This window comes from Spermophilus citellus (genome assembly GCF_964194105.1).
Source record: "Spermophilus citellus genome assembly, chromosome: 7".
In the NCBI taxonomy this organism is placed as follows: domain Eukaryota; kingdom Metazoa; phylum Chordata; class Mammalia; order Rodentia; family Sciuridae; genus Spermophilus; species Spermophilus citellus.
The window spans coordinates 49697158-49713641 of NC_138188.1; the positions used below are offsets into that span (position 1 = coordinate 49697158).

General features: G+C 47.9%; 1 protein-coding gene across 3 annotated transcripts in view; it reads right to left on the reverse strand.

The window, feature by feature from the left end:
• The window catches only part of KCNAB1 (potassium voltage-gated channel subfamily A regulatory beta subunit 1), a 338389-nt gene that overhangs the window by 2388 nt on the left and 319517 nt on the right, over nt 1–16484 (reverse strand). For all 3 annotated transcript variants that reach the window (XM_081302291.1, XM_081302292.1, XM_081302293.1), the window contains exons 12-13: nt 10911–11031; nt 7005–7093 (exon numbers count right to left, since the gene is read on the reverse strand). In XM_081302291.1, the coding sequence (XP_081158417.1) occupies nt 7005–7093; nt 10911–11031 (210 nt within the window). The remainder of the gene's footprint in view (nt 1–7004; nt 7094–10910; nt 11032–16484) is intronic.

Below are 16484 nucleotides of genomic sequence, written 5' to 3' on the forward strand. Positions count from 1 at the left end.
TCAGAGCACCATTCTAAGGAGTAGGGATTTTACCCCCAGGGCAGCATAACCTCTCCTGGGACTTCTGGTTTGGGAGGGACCTGGTCAGACACTGGAGGTAGTTTGAGGAGTAAGTTAGAGGAGACCAACGGGGGACGATAAGACAGTGGCAGGGGAGTGGATCTCAGAGGCTCAGGATGGTGTGGGTTCGAGACTAGCTGGAAGGAGTTTGGTACAGACGGATGAGACTGGCACCAAAGGAGAATTCAGGGAATAAGAAGTTAGGCAGGGTGTGTTGAGGTAGGAAGTGACTCATGGGCAGCTTGGGACCTTTGCCGGACTGGAGTGGAGGACGGATGGCTATTCACACGGTGGCGCACTGAACCCCGGGGAGAGACAAGCTTGCGCAGGGCCAGCGTTTACCATGAGAAGTGGGCCGAGGACACTCACAACCCCAGGACAAGGAACACAGACTGACCCCTGCTGGGATGGTCTGACCCTTCGTGGAGACGTGGTAGAAAGGCCACTGTGCTGGCCGGGCTGAGGTTTGGCCTCAGCCTTCCTTTACGCATCTTGCTGGCCAAGGTGACCTTGTCTCCACTCGCCTGTCCTCAGAGGCCTTAGGGTTTGGCTGAGACTGAAACTGTTGCTTCTGGTTAACGTTTTCCTGTCCGAAGCAAAGGAGTCCGGTTTCCCAGCAGCCCTGGAGCCTCCGAGGCTCTTAACATTCCAGTGTGTGATTTTAGAAATGAGATTCCAACGGACTGAAACTTAGAAATTGGATTTTTGGGAAGTTTTGTGTCTAAAATGGCTGTGGGCTAGCCCCATGAGGAAGAAATAACTCCTCATTTGTTATACCAAGGTTCATTTCAGATAGAAAAATAAAGTTTAAATGTTAAAAAAGAACCATAAAAGTATGTGGGTAAGACACAAAAATATATATTTATAGTTTTATAAGACTAAAATTTTGAAGAGGAGCTATACTTTAAGAATTTTATATGAGATCACCAGGTTTTTTTTTTTTTTTTTTTTTTTTTTTTTGGTGCCAGCAAACAGTTTGCAGCATCTCAAACTGCTATTTGGCTTGACAGGCATTCAGGCTGGCAGTCTCTGCCCTGGTGTTAACTGGAGTGAGGGAGGTGGGGCTGTCACTGCTGTGGCCGGGGACCAGGGCAGGCCTCCCAGGCCCAGGGGCCTGAATGTGGACCTTGGGTGGATAGGCTTTTGCTGGGCAAAGGTGGTGGTCACTGTGGAGAAAGAGGACTCACCGCTGTCTGGGAAGCAAAGTGCTTCCTAGAGGCTGGAGAAGGCCCCAGGGAGGGTGTGGGTGTGGTGGGGCCATGAGGCCTGGATGTGGGGGCCTGGCTGCCCAGGCCCAGGGGTGCAATTCTGTCTACCTCAGGTGAGAGTGGGGAGGCCGGGGACCTGGGCAGGAAGCTGTGCTGTCTCCATTCTCCCATCTTCCAAGATGCTGTTTATTTCTCCCCTCCACTTTGGCACACCTAGGCCTATTCCAACCTTTGGAGCAGCTCGCCTTCCCGGCCTACTGGAGATTGCCTCTCCCTGCAGCTGGCAGCGGCTGGCATGCCATGCTTTCCACCCTGTAGCCAGTCCTTCTCTGGCACATGCAGTGCAGGGGGCCGGGTGGTGGGTAGGAAGGGTGGGTTGGCAAGCCTTTGAGCACAGCAGCCCTGTCCTGCTACTGGGCAGAGCTGTGCTGAGAGGAAGCACTTTGGGAAGAAGAATAGCTGGGAATGTGCCCCCTCCCCTGCTGCCTGGCACGGTCCTGCAGCCTTCAAAGCTCAGCCCAAGTTCTGGGATGGCATGTCACCCTCTGTTAGCATGACAGGGAGCCTAATTCCTTCCTCCATATTGTCTTTCTTTCCTAAACCTGGGGGATCATCCCCTCTCCCTTCCCTCTCGCCCCGTCTTTGTTCTGCTTCCGCATGGTGGCCATGTGGTGCTCACGTTCAGATGGAAGCACATCCCTTTTAGAACACTCCAAAGGCCCTCTACCTAGGATAGATTCTGACCCTGTGGTCCCACAGGAGCTGGACCGCCTGCCTCTCCTCTTCAGTGGTCCCCCGTCCTCTTTGGGGTTACCGAATTAGCCACACCAGCCTGAGGCCAACCGTGGCTGGGGGAGCCACTTCCCTCCAGCGCAGGCCTTTGCTCTGCTCTGCCCAGGCCTGGAGGACACTCCTGGGCTCTCCCGTGCTTTCACAAATGTGTGATAAAGGTGAACATATCCCAGAGGGGCCTTTTGCAAGGACATTATTTAAAGTAGGTCCACCATTTTTCCATTAGGCCATTACAACATCCTATTTATTTACTTAATATCTTTTTCACAATTGAAGCAATTTTGTATGAGTATTTTTCTGTCTCCTGTTGGAACATGAGCCCCTTGGAGGGTGGGTTACGTGTTTCCTGTGTCCTTTGGTATTGTTCATGCCTGGCACATAGTAAGCCCCTCAGAGACATTCTGCATGAAGGGATAGCTTAACTCTCAGGCTCCCGCTTGCTAGGCAGAGCTGGTGCTCCATAATTATGAATGGAATTGAAATCATGGAGTTGAATTTTTGTTCTTTTGTGTACAAAGCATTCCCCATCCCCTCATCATTGTGTGGCTTTAGCTGTGCCCAGTGCATGGCTGAAAATGAGAGAAGCTAAAAAGAGGGAGCTTATTGGGGGCCAGTGTTGTGGCTCAGTGGTAGAACACTTGCCTAGCTTGCGTGAGGCACTGGGTTCGATCCCCAGCACCACATTAAAAAAAAATAAATAAAATAAAGGTATTATGTCCACCTACAACTTAAACAAACAAACAAAATAAAAGAGCTAAAAAAAAAAAGTGGAGATTCATTTAAAAAAAACAAGAGGGAGCATATCCTGCAGGGACCCCACAGAATCCAGGAGGAAGTGTGGGGTTGGGCTCTCAGAAGGGTTGTTTTTTTTTTTTTAAATATTGTTTTAGTTGTAGATGAATGCAATATCTTTATCTATTTAGTTTTATGTGGTGCTGAGGATCGAACCCAGTGCCTCACACGTGTGAAGCAGGCGCTCTATCACTGAGCTACAGCCCTAGCCCTCAGAAGGAATCTTGGAAGCAGAGAGATGGAGGTGATTACCTTGCTATATGAGACGGGCAGGCAGCCTATAGCATTGATCCCCTGGCATATTCTGGCCTGCTTTTTTTTAGTACCAGGGATTGACCCCCAGGGACACTTAACCGCTAAGTCACGCCCCCAGCCCTTTATATACTTTTATTAGGGACAGGGTCTCACTAAGTTGCTTAGGACCTTGCTAAGTTGCTGAGGCTAGCTTTGAACCCGCAACCCTTCTGCCTCAGCCTCCTGAGCTGCTGGAATCACAGGCATGCACCACTGCGCCAGGCTCTGGGCTATTTATAAAGGGTTTCAAAGTACTGATCGTTTGTCTCTAGCTCCACCTGTTTCTCTGTAGGAGAGGTAACAGGGCTGTATGCTTGTTCAGGAGCAGTGGGGTGGGATGAAGCTGGGAGACTGAGCAAGAGGGAAACAGAAGCCTGGCCCTGGCCTGCTAGCAGGTAGTGGCCATGGCAGGGGTAGAGGCAACTCATTCCTAGGGCCTTCAGCAGTGGGGCAGGACAGGACTGAGAGCTGGCCTGTGGGGAAGGGAGTGGTCATAACTGACCAATCCCACTTTATCACTAGATAGGAGGCCTGGAACATCCGTGTCCCACCGCCCCCTCCTGTGCCTCTACAGGCTGGTGCAATGCCTGGACTGCAGGGCACCCTTTGGCTCGTTGGGGGTAGGCCCAGGGAAGGAGATGGTCCTCCTGAATTTGCTTCTAGGGAGATGTGATCCTGGAAGTCCAAACTAGAATTTTGAGCCAATTTCTCTTAGAACATGGAAATATTCATTCACTTGACAGGTATTTCTTCACCGATAACCAAGGGACGTGTGGTGTGCAGGAGACCAGCCAGTCGGTCAGTGGGGAAGTGGGAAAGATGCAAGCCTGGCGGTTACACGCTCCTTCCTGCTCCCCGACATGGGCCTGGTCCCCTCACCTGCTTCAGAAGATGGAGAGTGAAAGCGCTTAGTGTGATGTAGGGTCAAGCCTAACACCCCGTCAAGAACTGAAAAGGGCTTACCAGGAAACTGGCCTCAAAGTACCACCTGGTAAGAATCCAAATGAAGGAGACAAGCTCAGACAGATTTATGGAGCCTATGAAGTTCTCACTGGTGTACAGAAAAGGGAATTAAATGACAAAGGAGGCCCGGCAATGTAGGAAGGTAGGGTGGTGGTGGTTTTGGCTGCCCCGTGGACACCTTTGACAGGTTTTTGGGGGAGGAGGAGGAGGAGTGCAGGAAAGAGAGGCCAAAACATCACGCACCAGCTCTCAGTAGCGTTAGATTCATGTAACGGTGCAACAAGGAAAGTGGCTCTTCCAGAGATTGCAGTTTGTGACAAATGTAAAGGCCAAGGGGGTAAGAAAGGAGTGCTGAGTGCTGTTCCAACGTCCCAGGTACTGCAGTGCCAGTAGGAGCTGTGAGATATAGGACTGGAAGATCAGCAGAATCAGGCTGTGCATGGGGTGCCAGGGCCAGGGGAACGGGTCAGTCCCAAAGACAGATGTAAAAGCTGCCACAGAAGGAAGCTTCTAGAAGTTCCTATTGACAGAGGCATGAAAGATGGACAGAAGAGAACATTCCATAGAGAAGGGACCAAGAACCAGGATGGAGCAGGGAGATGGTCTCCTTGTGGTAGACCAGAAGGACCTGCTGTTTTCACTCCATGAGGAGGAGACCTTTTTGTGTGTCAGACACACAGCTGGTTGAAGCATCCTGTGGCTTCCAAAAGCCAATATCCAAACTCCAGTCCTCACCCCTCATCCAGGTCAGATGGTCGAGCATGGGGATATAAAGTGTGCTAGATGAGGGTAGGCCAGGGTGTCAGAGTGTTTGGAAAGGGTCGCCTCATCATCCAGTGTAAAGCAACCTTTTCCTGAAAATGTCTTTCTCTCTCCTGAAAATCTCTCTCTGCTGGAAAAACTACCTGAGAGAAAGGAGGAGACTCATGAAATGGATCAGAAAGGACTGGTCGACTTTGATCCCAATCAGAAAAGACGGTGCCATTGTACTGGAGCACAGGGGACGATGCACTCATCCCAGAGAGGGTGTTCAGCTCGAACCTCTTGATGGTGCCAGTCGTGCAGTAGTGCATGTGAGTGAAGGGCTCTGGTCCTAAGATGCACTGCATGCTATTGCTGTTTGGTTTGGTTTTGGTACCAGGGATTGAACTCAGGGGCACTAGACCACTGAGCCACATCCCCAGCTCTATTTTGTATTTTATTTAGAGACAGGGTCTCACTGAGTTGCTTAGTGCCTTGCTAAGTTGCTGAGGCCGGCTTTGAACTTGTGATCCTCCAGTCTCAGCCTCCAGAGCTGCTGGGATTACAGGTGTGCTCCATCGTGCCCAGCTTGCTATTGTTTTGTTTTAATTGTTTTTGAACTTGTGATCCTCCTGTCTCAGCCTCCAGAGCTGCTGGGATTACAGGTGTGCTCCACCGTGCCCAGCTTGCTATTGTTTTGTTTTAATTGTTTTTGTTTTGTTTAATATTCTATAGTAGTGCCTTAAAAGTTAAATGAAGAATAAATGCAAATACAAAAGCTCTGACTTCACCCTGTATGTACGATGACTTCAGTGTGCAAGAAGTGGTTTAATACCTATAAAAACTACTTAAAACAAAACAAACAAACAAACAAACAAACAAACCCACAATTGCCATAGCATCTGCTAGGCATAACTTGTAATTGATTTCAGCTGTGTATGTGGACAGATTCAGACTGAAATGCCAGCTATGTCTTGATTTCAGAGTACAACCCTTCATTGTGAAGCTATGAAATTAAAATGGTATTTAATTGGCAGTCAGAAAAAGCTTATTTTGTAGAGGAGTGTTGCTCTGTCTAGTTATTTGAATTAAGCAGGACTCATGTGATGTCTCTGCAATGTGTTGCCTCAGCTGTTACTTGAAGGTAGCATAATGTATGATTTAGCTTGTGGTTTTGGTGAAGAAAGGGTACCTTTCTGAAGAAGGGTTTGTGGTGATATGCTGCTTTTTAAGACTCACACTTGTAGAACTGCATTCCCTTCTGTTGTGCCATTTTTTTTTAAAAAAATGTATATATACACACACATATATATAGAAAACTATGGTGACTAGTCCTGGTTACATTATTTTCCCTTCTCTTTGGACCATGGTAAGCCCTCATAGTGAATTCCAGAGCTGGGTCACAGACATAAAAGAGAAGAGACCTGTACATGGAGAGGTAGTCTGCATGTCGCATATAGGAAAGTGTTCCTTAGGTATGTCACAGGCTTACTTTAACCCATACAGTTACCTTGTGCTCCAAGGTAGCTGTATGTGGTGTTGGTGTCTGGCACATATGTGGAATAGCTTTAATTGTATGTTGAAAAGCCATCAGTCATTCTTAAATCTGGATATCAGAATTTAAGCAATTCTTAAAACATATGAATGTCTCCTTAATATGTTGATTACAAACCAAAAAAGAAAACAAACAAACAAAAAACACAACAACCATCTGGAAAGGAAGACACAAGTCTGTGTCCCCAGGGGACTAGAAGCAGTTACAGCAATTCCATTGTCCTGAATGTAGGATGAGGAGGAAGAAATGCAGGGAGCTTGGAGATCAGAAAGGCGGGCTTGGCACACAGTTGGTTGGCAATAAATATTTGTGGAAGGAACAAGTGAATAAGTGGTGTGTGCCGTGTCCCATGCCTGTCACATTGCAAGCTTGTCATTAGGCAGGCTTCATGTTAGGGCCTGAGGTCAGTTGCAAGGTGCACCAGGGACACAAGTCCCTCAGAGATAGGCCCTGATGAGAAGCGAGCTCTGGGAATATTGCCTGTTGATCAGCAGAGGACCACTCTGGGTCTGCGAACCCAGGACTTGTTTATTGCTTCTTATGCCTTTGTGCCCACCCCCAGGACAGGTGGGAGAGACAGGACCCACTGCAGGACTTGCCTGAATGGCACCGAGGTTTTCGATGAGCTGCTCTGGAGTGGATGATCCCAGAAGCACGGAGCTCACGCCCTCGTTCCTCAGGCACCACGCTGGGAAGAGATGAAGAAGATGTGGGTCAGGGTGTCACAGAGCTCACGATCACCAACTATAGCGAACACCAACTATAGCCAAGCTGGTGGCAGCTAATACTAACTTTTCCTGTGGAGGATACACAGTGCTCTGGGGCTAAACACCGAACAGCACCCCTGCTGTAGAGAAGGTGGATGGAATCTGTGTACTTGCCTGTGGATCTAGGGCTCTTCTGCCTTCTACCTGTGGCTTGGCCCCAGTACTGGGGTGTCTATCCCACTGCCCACCCTTAAAGCACGTTCTTCTCCTGCCTTAACATTTGGAGCGTGGTCTTGCTTTCCTCCTCTGTTGCCTGCGGTCCTCCTAGACCCTGGGGTCTGGTCCCTTCATTTCCACTTACCTGCCAACCTTCTCTGACACTCCTGTGTTGATTATCAAATTACCCTTAAACCCTTAAAGCCCCACTTTTAATTTTCCTCTTTCTGCTCTGGGGACGATTATGGTTTTCTTAAAAAAAAAAAAACAAACAACTTTATTGAGGTAGAATTTACAAGCCAAAAAAGTTACGTATTTAAAGTGAACATCAAATGCTTTTTAATCCATTGCCTGCAATGTGGGGCCCGAGGCCTCTGCCTCACTGCCTGGGCACCCTTTGAGATTCCCCAGGGGAACTGCCTTCCTACCTGAATTGCAAGTGGGGTTGGGTGTCCTGCTCTTCACTTCCCTGGCTGCCCATTCCCTTCCCAGTACTTTGACACTGTATTCAAACCATCTGTTCGTTTTCTTGACTTGCCCACCAGGCTGTGAGATGGGCTAATTGGCAGTTGGATGCCCAGCATCCTGCTCAGCACCTGGCACATAGTAGCACTTATTAAGTGTTTGTTGAATAAACAGGCACGGATCGTTGGTGCACACCCTGGCACTTCTTCTGCCCCGTTTGCTCCAGGCCCTGCTGTCTGCCGACTGATACTCGTAAGAGTCACCATGCCCGGGTCTTTTATGGCAATCACTGTCTTTTCCACGCAGTCAAGAGAGTGCTCTGTGAAGGTAGCAATCCAAGTGATCTGCCCTGCCCCCCCTTTTTTGGCTTCATTATTTCCTGTTTGCACTTGTAACTCTCCTTGGCCCTAGTGGTGCTCTGAGTCTTTTGGGGCCCTGGGCAAATCACTGCTCAGAACTACCTGATGTCAACAGCAGCTGGTTCCCCTGCAGGCTGCAGGGCAGCCAACTCACCGGGCAGGGCTGGCTAGCCCCATGGCGCCACCTTCAGGTGATTCTGGGGACTAGCATCCTGCACCACAGTTAACAGCAGGCACATTCAGGGTGCTTGCTTACTGCACCCAGGATGGGTGTTGGCCTGGGTGCAGGTGTGACCTGGGGATCTAGTAGTTTACTTCTTGCCGGAAGAGCTCCCCTCCCACACCGTCCTTGCAGATCAAAGGTTTTATGGTTGGATATCACTTCCCTTTTGGTTCTGAAAGTTCTGTGGTTAAAACCAAAACTACTTGTTTATAAAGAAAGAAGAAAAAAATGACAGGCAAGAAAGACATCTGGGGGCATAGAGGGGGAAAAGGGGAAAAAGCATGTTTTAATTTAAGTCAGACTTGTGCAGATGATCTTTCCTGTATGTCTAACAACCAGTGAAAGTCTGAATTTTGTGAAGATTTCCTCCAGGAAGACGGTGTTTTTCCATCTCTTTCAGAACTAAATTTAAAGCAGTTGGTCTTTGGTGTTCTTGCGAAATTGATTCCGGGCACTCCCCTTCAGGACACAAAAATCCCAGGACATTCAAGTCCTTTGCACAAAATGGCAAGCATCTGCACGCACGTCCCAGGTGCTTTAGGTCACCTCTAGCTGACTCTTGTACCTAACACCATGCGCGTGGGTGATCAAATCCATGGGTGCAGAGACAACTGCTCAGTTCATATTGCCATCAAGAACACACTGATTGCAAAATGCATTTCTCTCTGCATTTACTCTGGCCACACGCCAGGCTAGGAGCCGGGAGAACATCAAGTCCAGGGTGTCTAGTACATCTTCCTCACCACTTACTGAGCAGCTGCCTACTCCTTGCTTTACATATACAATTTCCTGCAACTCAGCAAGTTTGTAAGAAATGTATTGAAACCATTTTATCAGGTTGAGTAACTTGACTTGGTCAAGTGACTGGTATGTTTTACTTTGCTTGTTAAAGCTGTAGAGATGTAGCTAATCACATTAAATATATTCTTTATATTTACTTTTTTTTTTAATGGTGCTGGGGATCGAACCCAGGGCCTTGTGCATGCGAGGAAGGCATTCTACCAACTGAGCTATATCCCCAGCCCCTATTCTTTGATTTTTAAAACTATTTTTTGTTGTTGTTATTTTTTTATATAGTAATGGGGATTGAACCCAGGGCCTCCTGTATCACTGGGCTATCTCCCTGGCTCTTCTTTGATTTTTTTTTTTAAAGATGGGATTAAGCAAGTCATATTTAGGCATATGATATTTCCTCTCTCTAAAACCACCTCCCATTTCTGTTTTTCTGTTGCTGTTAACTGCAACTAACATTTCTCTGACTTCTAACCTCAGAAGGGTCAAGGCACTAGCAAATGTTTTATTGGATTATTTTACTTGTATAGACCTTATCATGGGCTTTGGGTCACTGTACCTATTTGTCCCAATTCCTGCCATTTCTTCATCCATAGGATATTTTTTTGGGAGTGGCAAGCATTTTTTCCCTTTCTCAGTTACCATGTGAATTCTAGCAAGTCCTCGGTCTATGTCTGTGAGCTAGGGCTACCGGAGTGCACCTCGCAGGATCATTTTAATGATTGAGGAGATGAGATAGTGCATACTAAGTGCTTGTTGTGCTGCCTGGCAAATACCTGCAGCCAGAACTGAGAGCCAACACGCCTTTCTGCCCAAAGTGTAGCCATTAACCATGTGGGACTGTTGAGTGCTTGAGATGTGTGGAGCCTGAACTGGAATGTGCTGGAGATGTAAAATATCTCAGTCATTTAAAGAAATGTATTACAAGCTGAAATAACATGTACTGTATATTGTAGTAAATAAAGTCCATTATTAAAATAAATTTCACCTGTTTCCTTTTTCCTTTTTCCTTTTTTTTTTTTTTTGATACCAGGGATTGCTGTACCACTGAGCCACATCCCAACCTTTTTATATTTTTAATTTTGAGACAAGGTCTCACTAAGTAGCTTAGGGCCTTGCGAAGTTGCTGAGGCTGGCCTTAAACTTGCCATCCTCCTGCCTTAGCCTCCCGTGCTTCTGGGATTACAGGTGGGCACCACCATGCCCAGCTCTGTTTTATTTTTTAACTATGGGTCACTAGCAACTTGGAAATTGAGTATGTGGTTTGTATTATCTTGCTTTTGGACAGTGCCATCCTATGTGGCTTTTAGTTGTGACCGGTGACCCTGAACTTTGATGCACTCCATGTACAAAGCCACCTCTCTGGGTTAGGGAGCCCTGGGCCTCTGTAGCAGCTGTTTCTCACACCAACCCTGGCTCTGCCTCAGCAGGGGAGGAAACCCGACCAGTGGGAAGGGGGTGTCACTCCACAGTTCACCTCTGACTCTGGTGAGGACGCCTGTGTTCCCACTGACCTCCTCTCATCTGAACTGCGTTCTAAGGGGCGGGGGAAAGAGGTGAGAAAAGTAGTTTTGCATATAGAAAGTTCTGGGGAACCTGGAGGACTCACTTTATGTTGTATTTAGCAGGAATTTATGCCTCTGAATCTGTCTGCCCCTATAGGAGACACTTCTGCAAAAAAGGGCTGTGGGTCAGCAGTAGAAAACAGGGAGACCCCCCAGACACCCCCAGCAATCTCCTCACCAACTGCAAGCTGAGGCAGTGTGCACCCCAGGCGCTCGGCGATGGGAGAGAGGTCCTTCAGCTTGTTCTGCTGCTTCCTGCCTTCCTCACTGACGATCCTTTCCTTCAGCCACTGGTAGCACTGGGGAGAAGCACAGCGGGAAACATTTCAGTGATAGTTTCTGGTGGGGACGTGACCTCGAGGGTCATAATTCAACCAACTACAAGACCCTCAGTGAATCCCGGGTCGTCTTGACCCCTGTGCTTTGCAGTGAGAAGACGCTTATGTTTTTATGCAAAGAGATAGATGTTCCCGTGACCTTGATCCTGTTCCCTGGTTCAGAAGATCAACTTCCACTCATGTTCACCATGCACGTTGATCAGAGGGCACAAAGCTCTAAAAATATGGACACGGAGATGTAGGCAGGTGGACCCTTGTCTGCCCAGGAGAAGAAAGGCTTAGTGAGATAGCCCAGTTTTAGAATGTCACAAAAAAAAAAAAAATGGAATTGACATTTTACCCAGGTCTATGCTGTTTCCCTGATGGAGAAGGCGCAGTGCCAAGTTTTCTGCTTAAACAAACAAACCACCTTACATTCTCATCTCCTCTCCTGCCTGGGGTCCACTCCTAACCTCCACCTCCTTGTTTAAGGAGACTGACTGGTGGCTTCCTCGGCTCCTAGAAGCAGATGTAGTATACCCGACAGACGTCAAGCACATTTAAAAATTCTGAACTGGGTAAAGACTTCCCCAAATGTGTGTTGCCTATTGTGTGAACTATGAAAACGTAAAGAGTAAAGGCATTTGACATTTCAAACCGGTGGGAAGAACCTGACCCTGATCTGTAGACTGTGCAGGGAGCCTCATTTCCTAAACATAAAAAGTCTTTGAGAGCTTCTCAATGCCCTACTTTCTAGAAGGCTCTGTTCTCACTATGAAGGAGGGAATAATAGTTCCTTCCACACAAAGCTAGCTCTAAGCAGCAACTCCCAAAGCAAAAGAACATTAGGAAGAATGTTAGCCTGTTTTTGTGAACATAAGAGAAAGCCATCACGCCGCGGCAGTGTGGCCCTTCTTTCTCTGTGGCATGTCTGTGACATCACTCCCAGCACAGACTGCCACTTCTGCAGAGGCAGCAGAGAGCCATGGCGGTGGTGGGCCACAGCACCCCGTCCCCCCAGAGGGCTGCGGCCTTTTGTTTTAAGTATTCTTTTCATTATTCTAAGAGTATTTCTGAAGCAAAGGGAAACCGCCTTGTTTTGTTGTGATTTTTGGAATAATTTTGCAGATGCAGAAAGAAGGGCAAGCCGCCCCAGTGCCGTCGCCTCCTGGATCTCAAAGGCTTATGGTCTGGCTCCTCGCTTGAGAATTTGCTTGGGGAAACGGCCAAGAGTTTTCCTGGCTTCTTCCAGAGGAAGGTGGCCTGGAGCTTCTCTCCAGCCATGACAGCGGGTGCCAGTGGTGGGTGGGCAGCTGTGGACAATGAGCCCGCGATCGACCGCTGGCCCTCCTGGACCAGGGAACTGCCACATCAGAGAGCCCTGGATGACTCGCTGCCCGTGGGAAGGACATCAGTGCTCATTGAGGCCTCAGAATGCTTTCCCGGGACCAGCGGCTCGCAATGTCGTCCAAATAGAAAACAACAACAACAAAAAAAAAGATTTGCAAATTCTACTAGATAGGGCAGAGGGGTGTGGGGGAAGGGAGAGGACAGGGGGTCATTAATGATGGTGGAATGTGATGGTCATTATTATCCGAAGTACAGGTATGAAGACATGAATTGGTGTGAATATACTTTATATATTAGAAATATGAAAAATAGTGCCCTATTTATATACATCAGAGATATGAAAAATTGTGCCCTATATGTGTAATAAGAATTGTAATGCATTCCGCTGTCATAGATAAATAAAAACATTAATTAAAAAATGTTAAAGATATTTAAAATTCAGTGTTTGCTTTATAAATATGAAGTTTCTCCTTGATGTTATTCATGTCAATGAAAAAAAGTCTAGCATGTTTTTCAAAACATGTCCTTCTTCAAAATTAAAATGTCTGTTTTTTTAATCAAAAAAAGATTTGCAAATTAATAGACAATGCTTTTGAACAATAGCTTTTTATTACAACTAGAAGAGTTCCTGAGGTTTCTATATATGCTGTGCACATAAAAAATTGGTTGATTTATTCATCAATCTTATCAAACTCCTTTTTTTGTGTGTGGTGCCAGGGGTCGAACCCAGGTCCTCACACATGCCAGGCAATCACTCTACCACTCAGCCACATCCCCAACGCCTGAACTCCATTATTTTTATTTATTTATTTATTGATGGTATCGGGCTTGAACCCAGGGGCACTTAACCACTGAGCCTCATCCCCAGCCCTTGTTTATATTTTATTTAGAGACAGGTTGTCTGCTGAGTTGCTTAGGGCCTTGCTATGTTGCTGAGGCTGGCTTTGAACTTGAGATCCTCTTGCCTCAGCCTCCCAAGCTCCTGGGATAATAGGCATGTGCCACTGTGCCCTGCCTGAACTCCATTTTTGAAATCCTACATACAATGGAGTATTTTTCTTAGGATTGGGTTCCAAGTTATGTGTGTGTGAATGCATATATATGAATTTTGTATATTATGCACACACACCATACTGAGAGACAGACTTCTGAAAGTGATAAACATCAAGCTTATTTATTGAATACCTCTCTTTCACCCTCAGTCCCATGAATCCCCCTCAGGGGAATCTACAAGGCAGTTAGGATTTTAAAATAGTAGGTGCACAGTGTTTATACTGCTTTCTTCACATCAAAACAAGCAAAAGTATTTTGGAAATAAACAGCTTTTAGCCAGGCATGGTGACAGCCTGTAATCCCAGTGACTCAAGAAGCTGAGGCAGGAGAATTTCAAGTTTGGGGCCAGCCTTGGCAACTTAGTGAGGTCCTAAGCAACATAACAAGACCCTGTCTCAAAATGAAATAAATAAATAATAAAAAAGGCTGGAGATGTGGCTTAGTGGTTAAGCACCCCAGGGTTCCATCCCTGGTACAAAACAAAAACAAAACATCAGCTTTAACTGCTCTAAGTAAGAAAATGTTGGCAGAAGGAGATGAGGCTTAATTGAAATGTTGACTAAACATGGGAGTGGACCGCTCTTCTGAGGCAAGGCTGGTGGGGCTGTGGCTATGAGGAGAGTCAGCCCAGCTTGCTGTTGTGGGCATTAACCGGGGGATTGAGATGAAGTCTCCTCCAGCCCTGTTTGCACACTTGTCCCCTTGCAGGCTGGCCTTCCTAAACTGAAGGAGCGAAGGCGGGGAGGGCTTCTTCATCTGCGGCTTCAGTCCTGACCGCGAGCTGCCCAGAGCAGGGGCTTGGCCAGCGTGGCAGTGAAACTGGAGAGGCCAGACTGCACAGGGTGAGCTGCCCCGGTCAGCCTTGCAGATGGAGCCAGACGCTGCTCCCCAGGGCGGGCGACTTTGCCACAGTCCTGGGGACTCCACCATGATTGTGTTCATAGCTCCTTCCTGAGTCTGACTCTCTAGCAAGTTCCTGAGCTGAGGCTTGCGGTCAAGACTGCCCCTCCACCCCTGCATCTTCAGCACGCAGCACAGGGGTGGGCCAGGTCGATGCTCAATAAATATTTGTCAAAGAACCAATGAGACGAGCCTTCTCCACACGCTAGCTAATGGGCTAGTACAGGTCACACGGCTCTGAACTTCCCAAAGCTGCGTCTTTGCCCTCCCCAGCACTAGGGTCACCACCCCTGTGTGCCCCTTTCATAGGTAACGCTGCTGGGATGCGAAGAGCCTGTGACGTCCTCCCCAAGACCCCTCATGGCCCTGGTTCATCCTGATGGGGGCTCGGCAGGAGATGCAGAGCCGTGTCCAGACCTTGTCTGGATGATCGGTATCCAAGATGATCGGCCAGTTCTAAGCATCCAAGTCTTTGACCCAAAGCAACAGAGTCTTTGCTGATGAGGTTGAGATCTCCAGGTAGAACGTCAGAGTTAATGGAAATGTACAACACACTAGGTGTCCCCATGCGACCACCTGTCCCCAGGACCCTTCACTCTACCTCCATACACCTGGGTTGCCGTTCCCTCTTTTCCTTTGACAGATGGGTGAATATTTTCAATTTCTTTCTTTCTTTTCCTAAAAAGCATTTGGCTAGCATCAGGGAAGAGCTGCCCATAAATTTCATTACACTGTTCATTTCTATTTAAAATTTCTACCTCGACCGCACATCTGGTCTCTGGATCCTACTTTGTGGACCTTCCATTTTGATTCACTGCATTTGTCTGACATTTACTGAGCTCCTGGCTCTGTGATGTGCCAGGTTCTGTATGAGTTCTTCAGTTTCCTTCTGGAAGTATCCGCAGATCATCATCCCGTAACAGGAGAAGTGTTTTGTGGTTAGCCCCTCCCCGCTTGATGATTCTATTACAGGCCATGTTGAAACTGTCACCTTCCGGAAAGTACCCCAGCAAAATGTGTACGACCTGAGCTGATCACAGCCCTTTGCCCTCCTGGCCCCTGTTGTTGGCCTCACAGGTTGGCATGTGACCTAACCCTGGCTAGTCCTATCTGGTGTGCAGTTGGTAAAGACTTCTTATCTCTTGGTCCCATGCCCTTAAGGGTTAAATCTGCAGCCATCAGTTCTCATGCTCCAGGCTTCACGGACAAGATCTATGTGTAGTAGAAGAAGATGATCCCGTGTTCAGAGACACGGCGGAGCTGGAGAGTCATGTTCAAGTCCACAGGTAGAGTCTCCACGGGGCCAGCCCTGCTCTGGCCTTCCCAAGGCGTCTCTCTGAACCAACAGAGCTCCCTGTGGATTTGGCTTGTTTGCCTTGAGTTCTGTCACTGGCAGCTGGAGATGCTAGGCAGTGTATATGGTGACAAGGGCAAGGTCCTGGTGACGGCTGGTAGCTATGGTTTTAGGGAAGAGGAGGGTTTCAGAGGAGGATGGAGAGAAGGCAGAAAGTGCAGAGAGTACAGCGTGTTTGGGTGGAAACCTGGTAAGAGGTGAAGAGAATCCGCCCAAACTGGGCAGGGAGAGTCAGGTGTGGGCTGCGGGACTCGAGCCCTGTTGGACGGGCGAGGCAGGAAAGGACGCCTCTGAGATAACGCCCTGGCTCCTGACTGGCTCTGTGGTGAGGACAGAGTCCATTAGGCACGACTTCGCCCAGGCGACTTCCACGTGGAACTGTCTAATGGACCAAAGCAGTAGTGTGTGCCACTCAGCCCGGCAGCCAGAGCTGTCCATGTGGTTCAGAGGTCACTGTAGGGTGAAGGGCCAGTGAGGTTGCCCAGAAACCCCTGGGCAATATTACTTCCTAAAATCCCTGTGGGTATTCCTTGTGTGGAGTTGATTTGTCCTTCAGCTGTAGTTAAGTGCTTATGACAGGCACAAAGCATTACCATCTTATTTCATGGGTGTGACGAGAGCCAACGTGAGATTTGAACCACTTACCTGTTCTGTTTTAGGGGACGTGAGAGTTGCCAACTTATTTTATCTGTGTGCCCAGTTTCCTCTTTCTGTTTTCCTACTGTGAGCATCCCAATTCATTCCTAAGGCTACCCTGATGTTTGCTTCTTTGTTACTA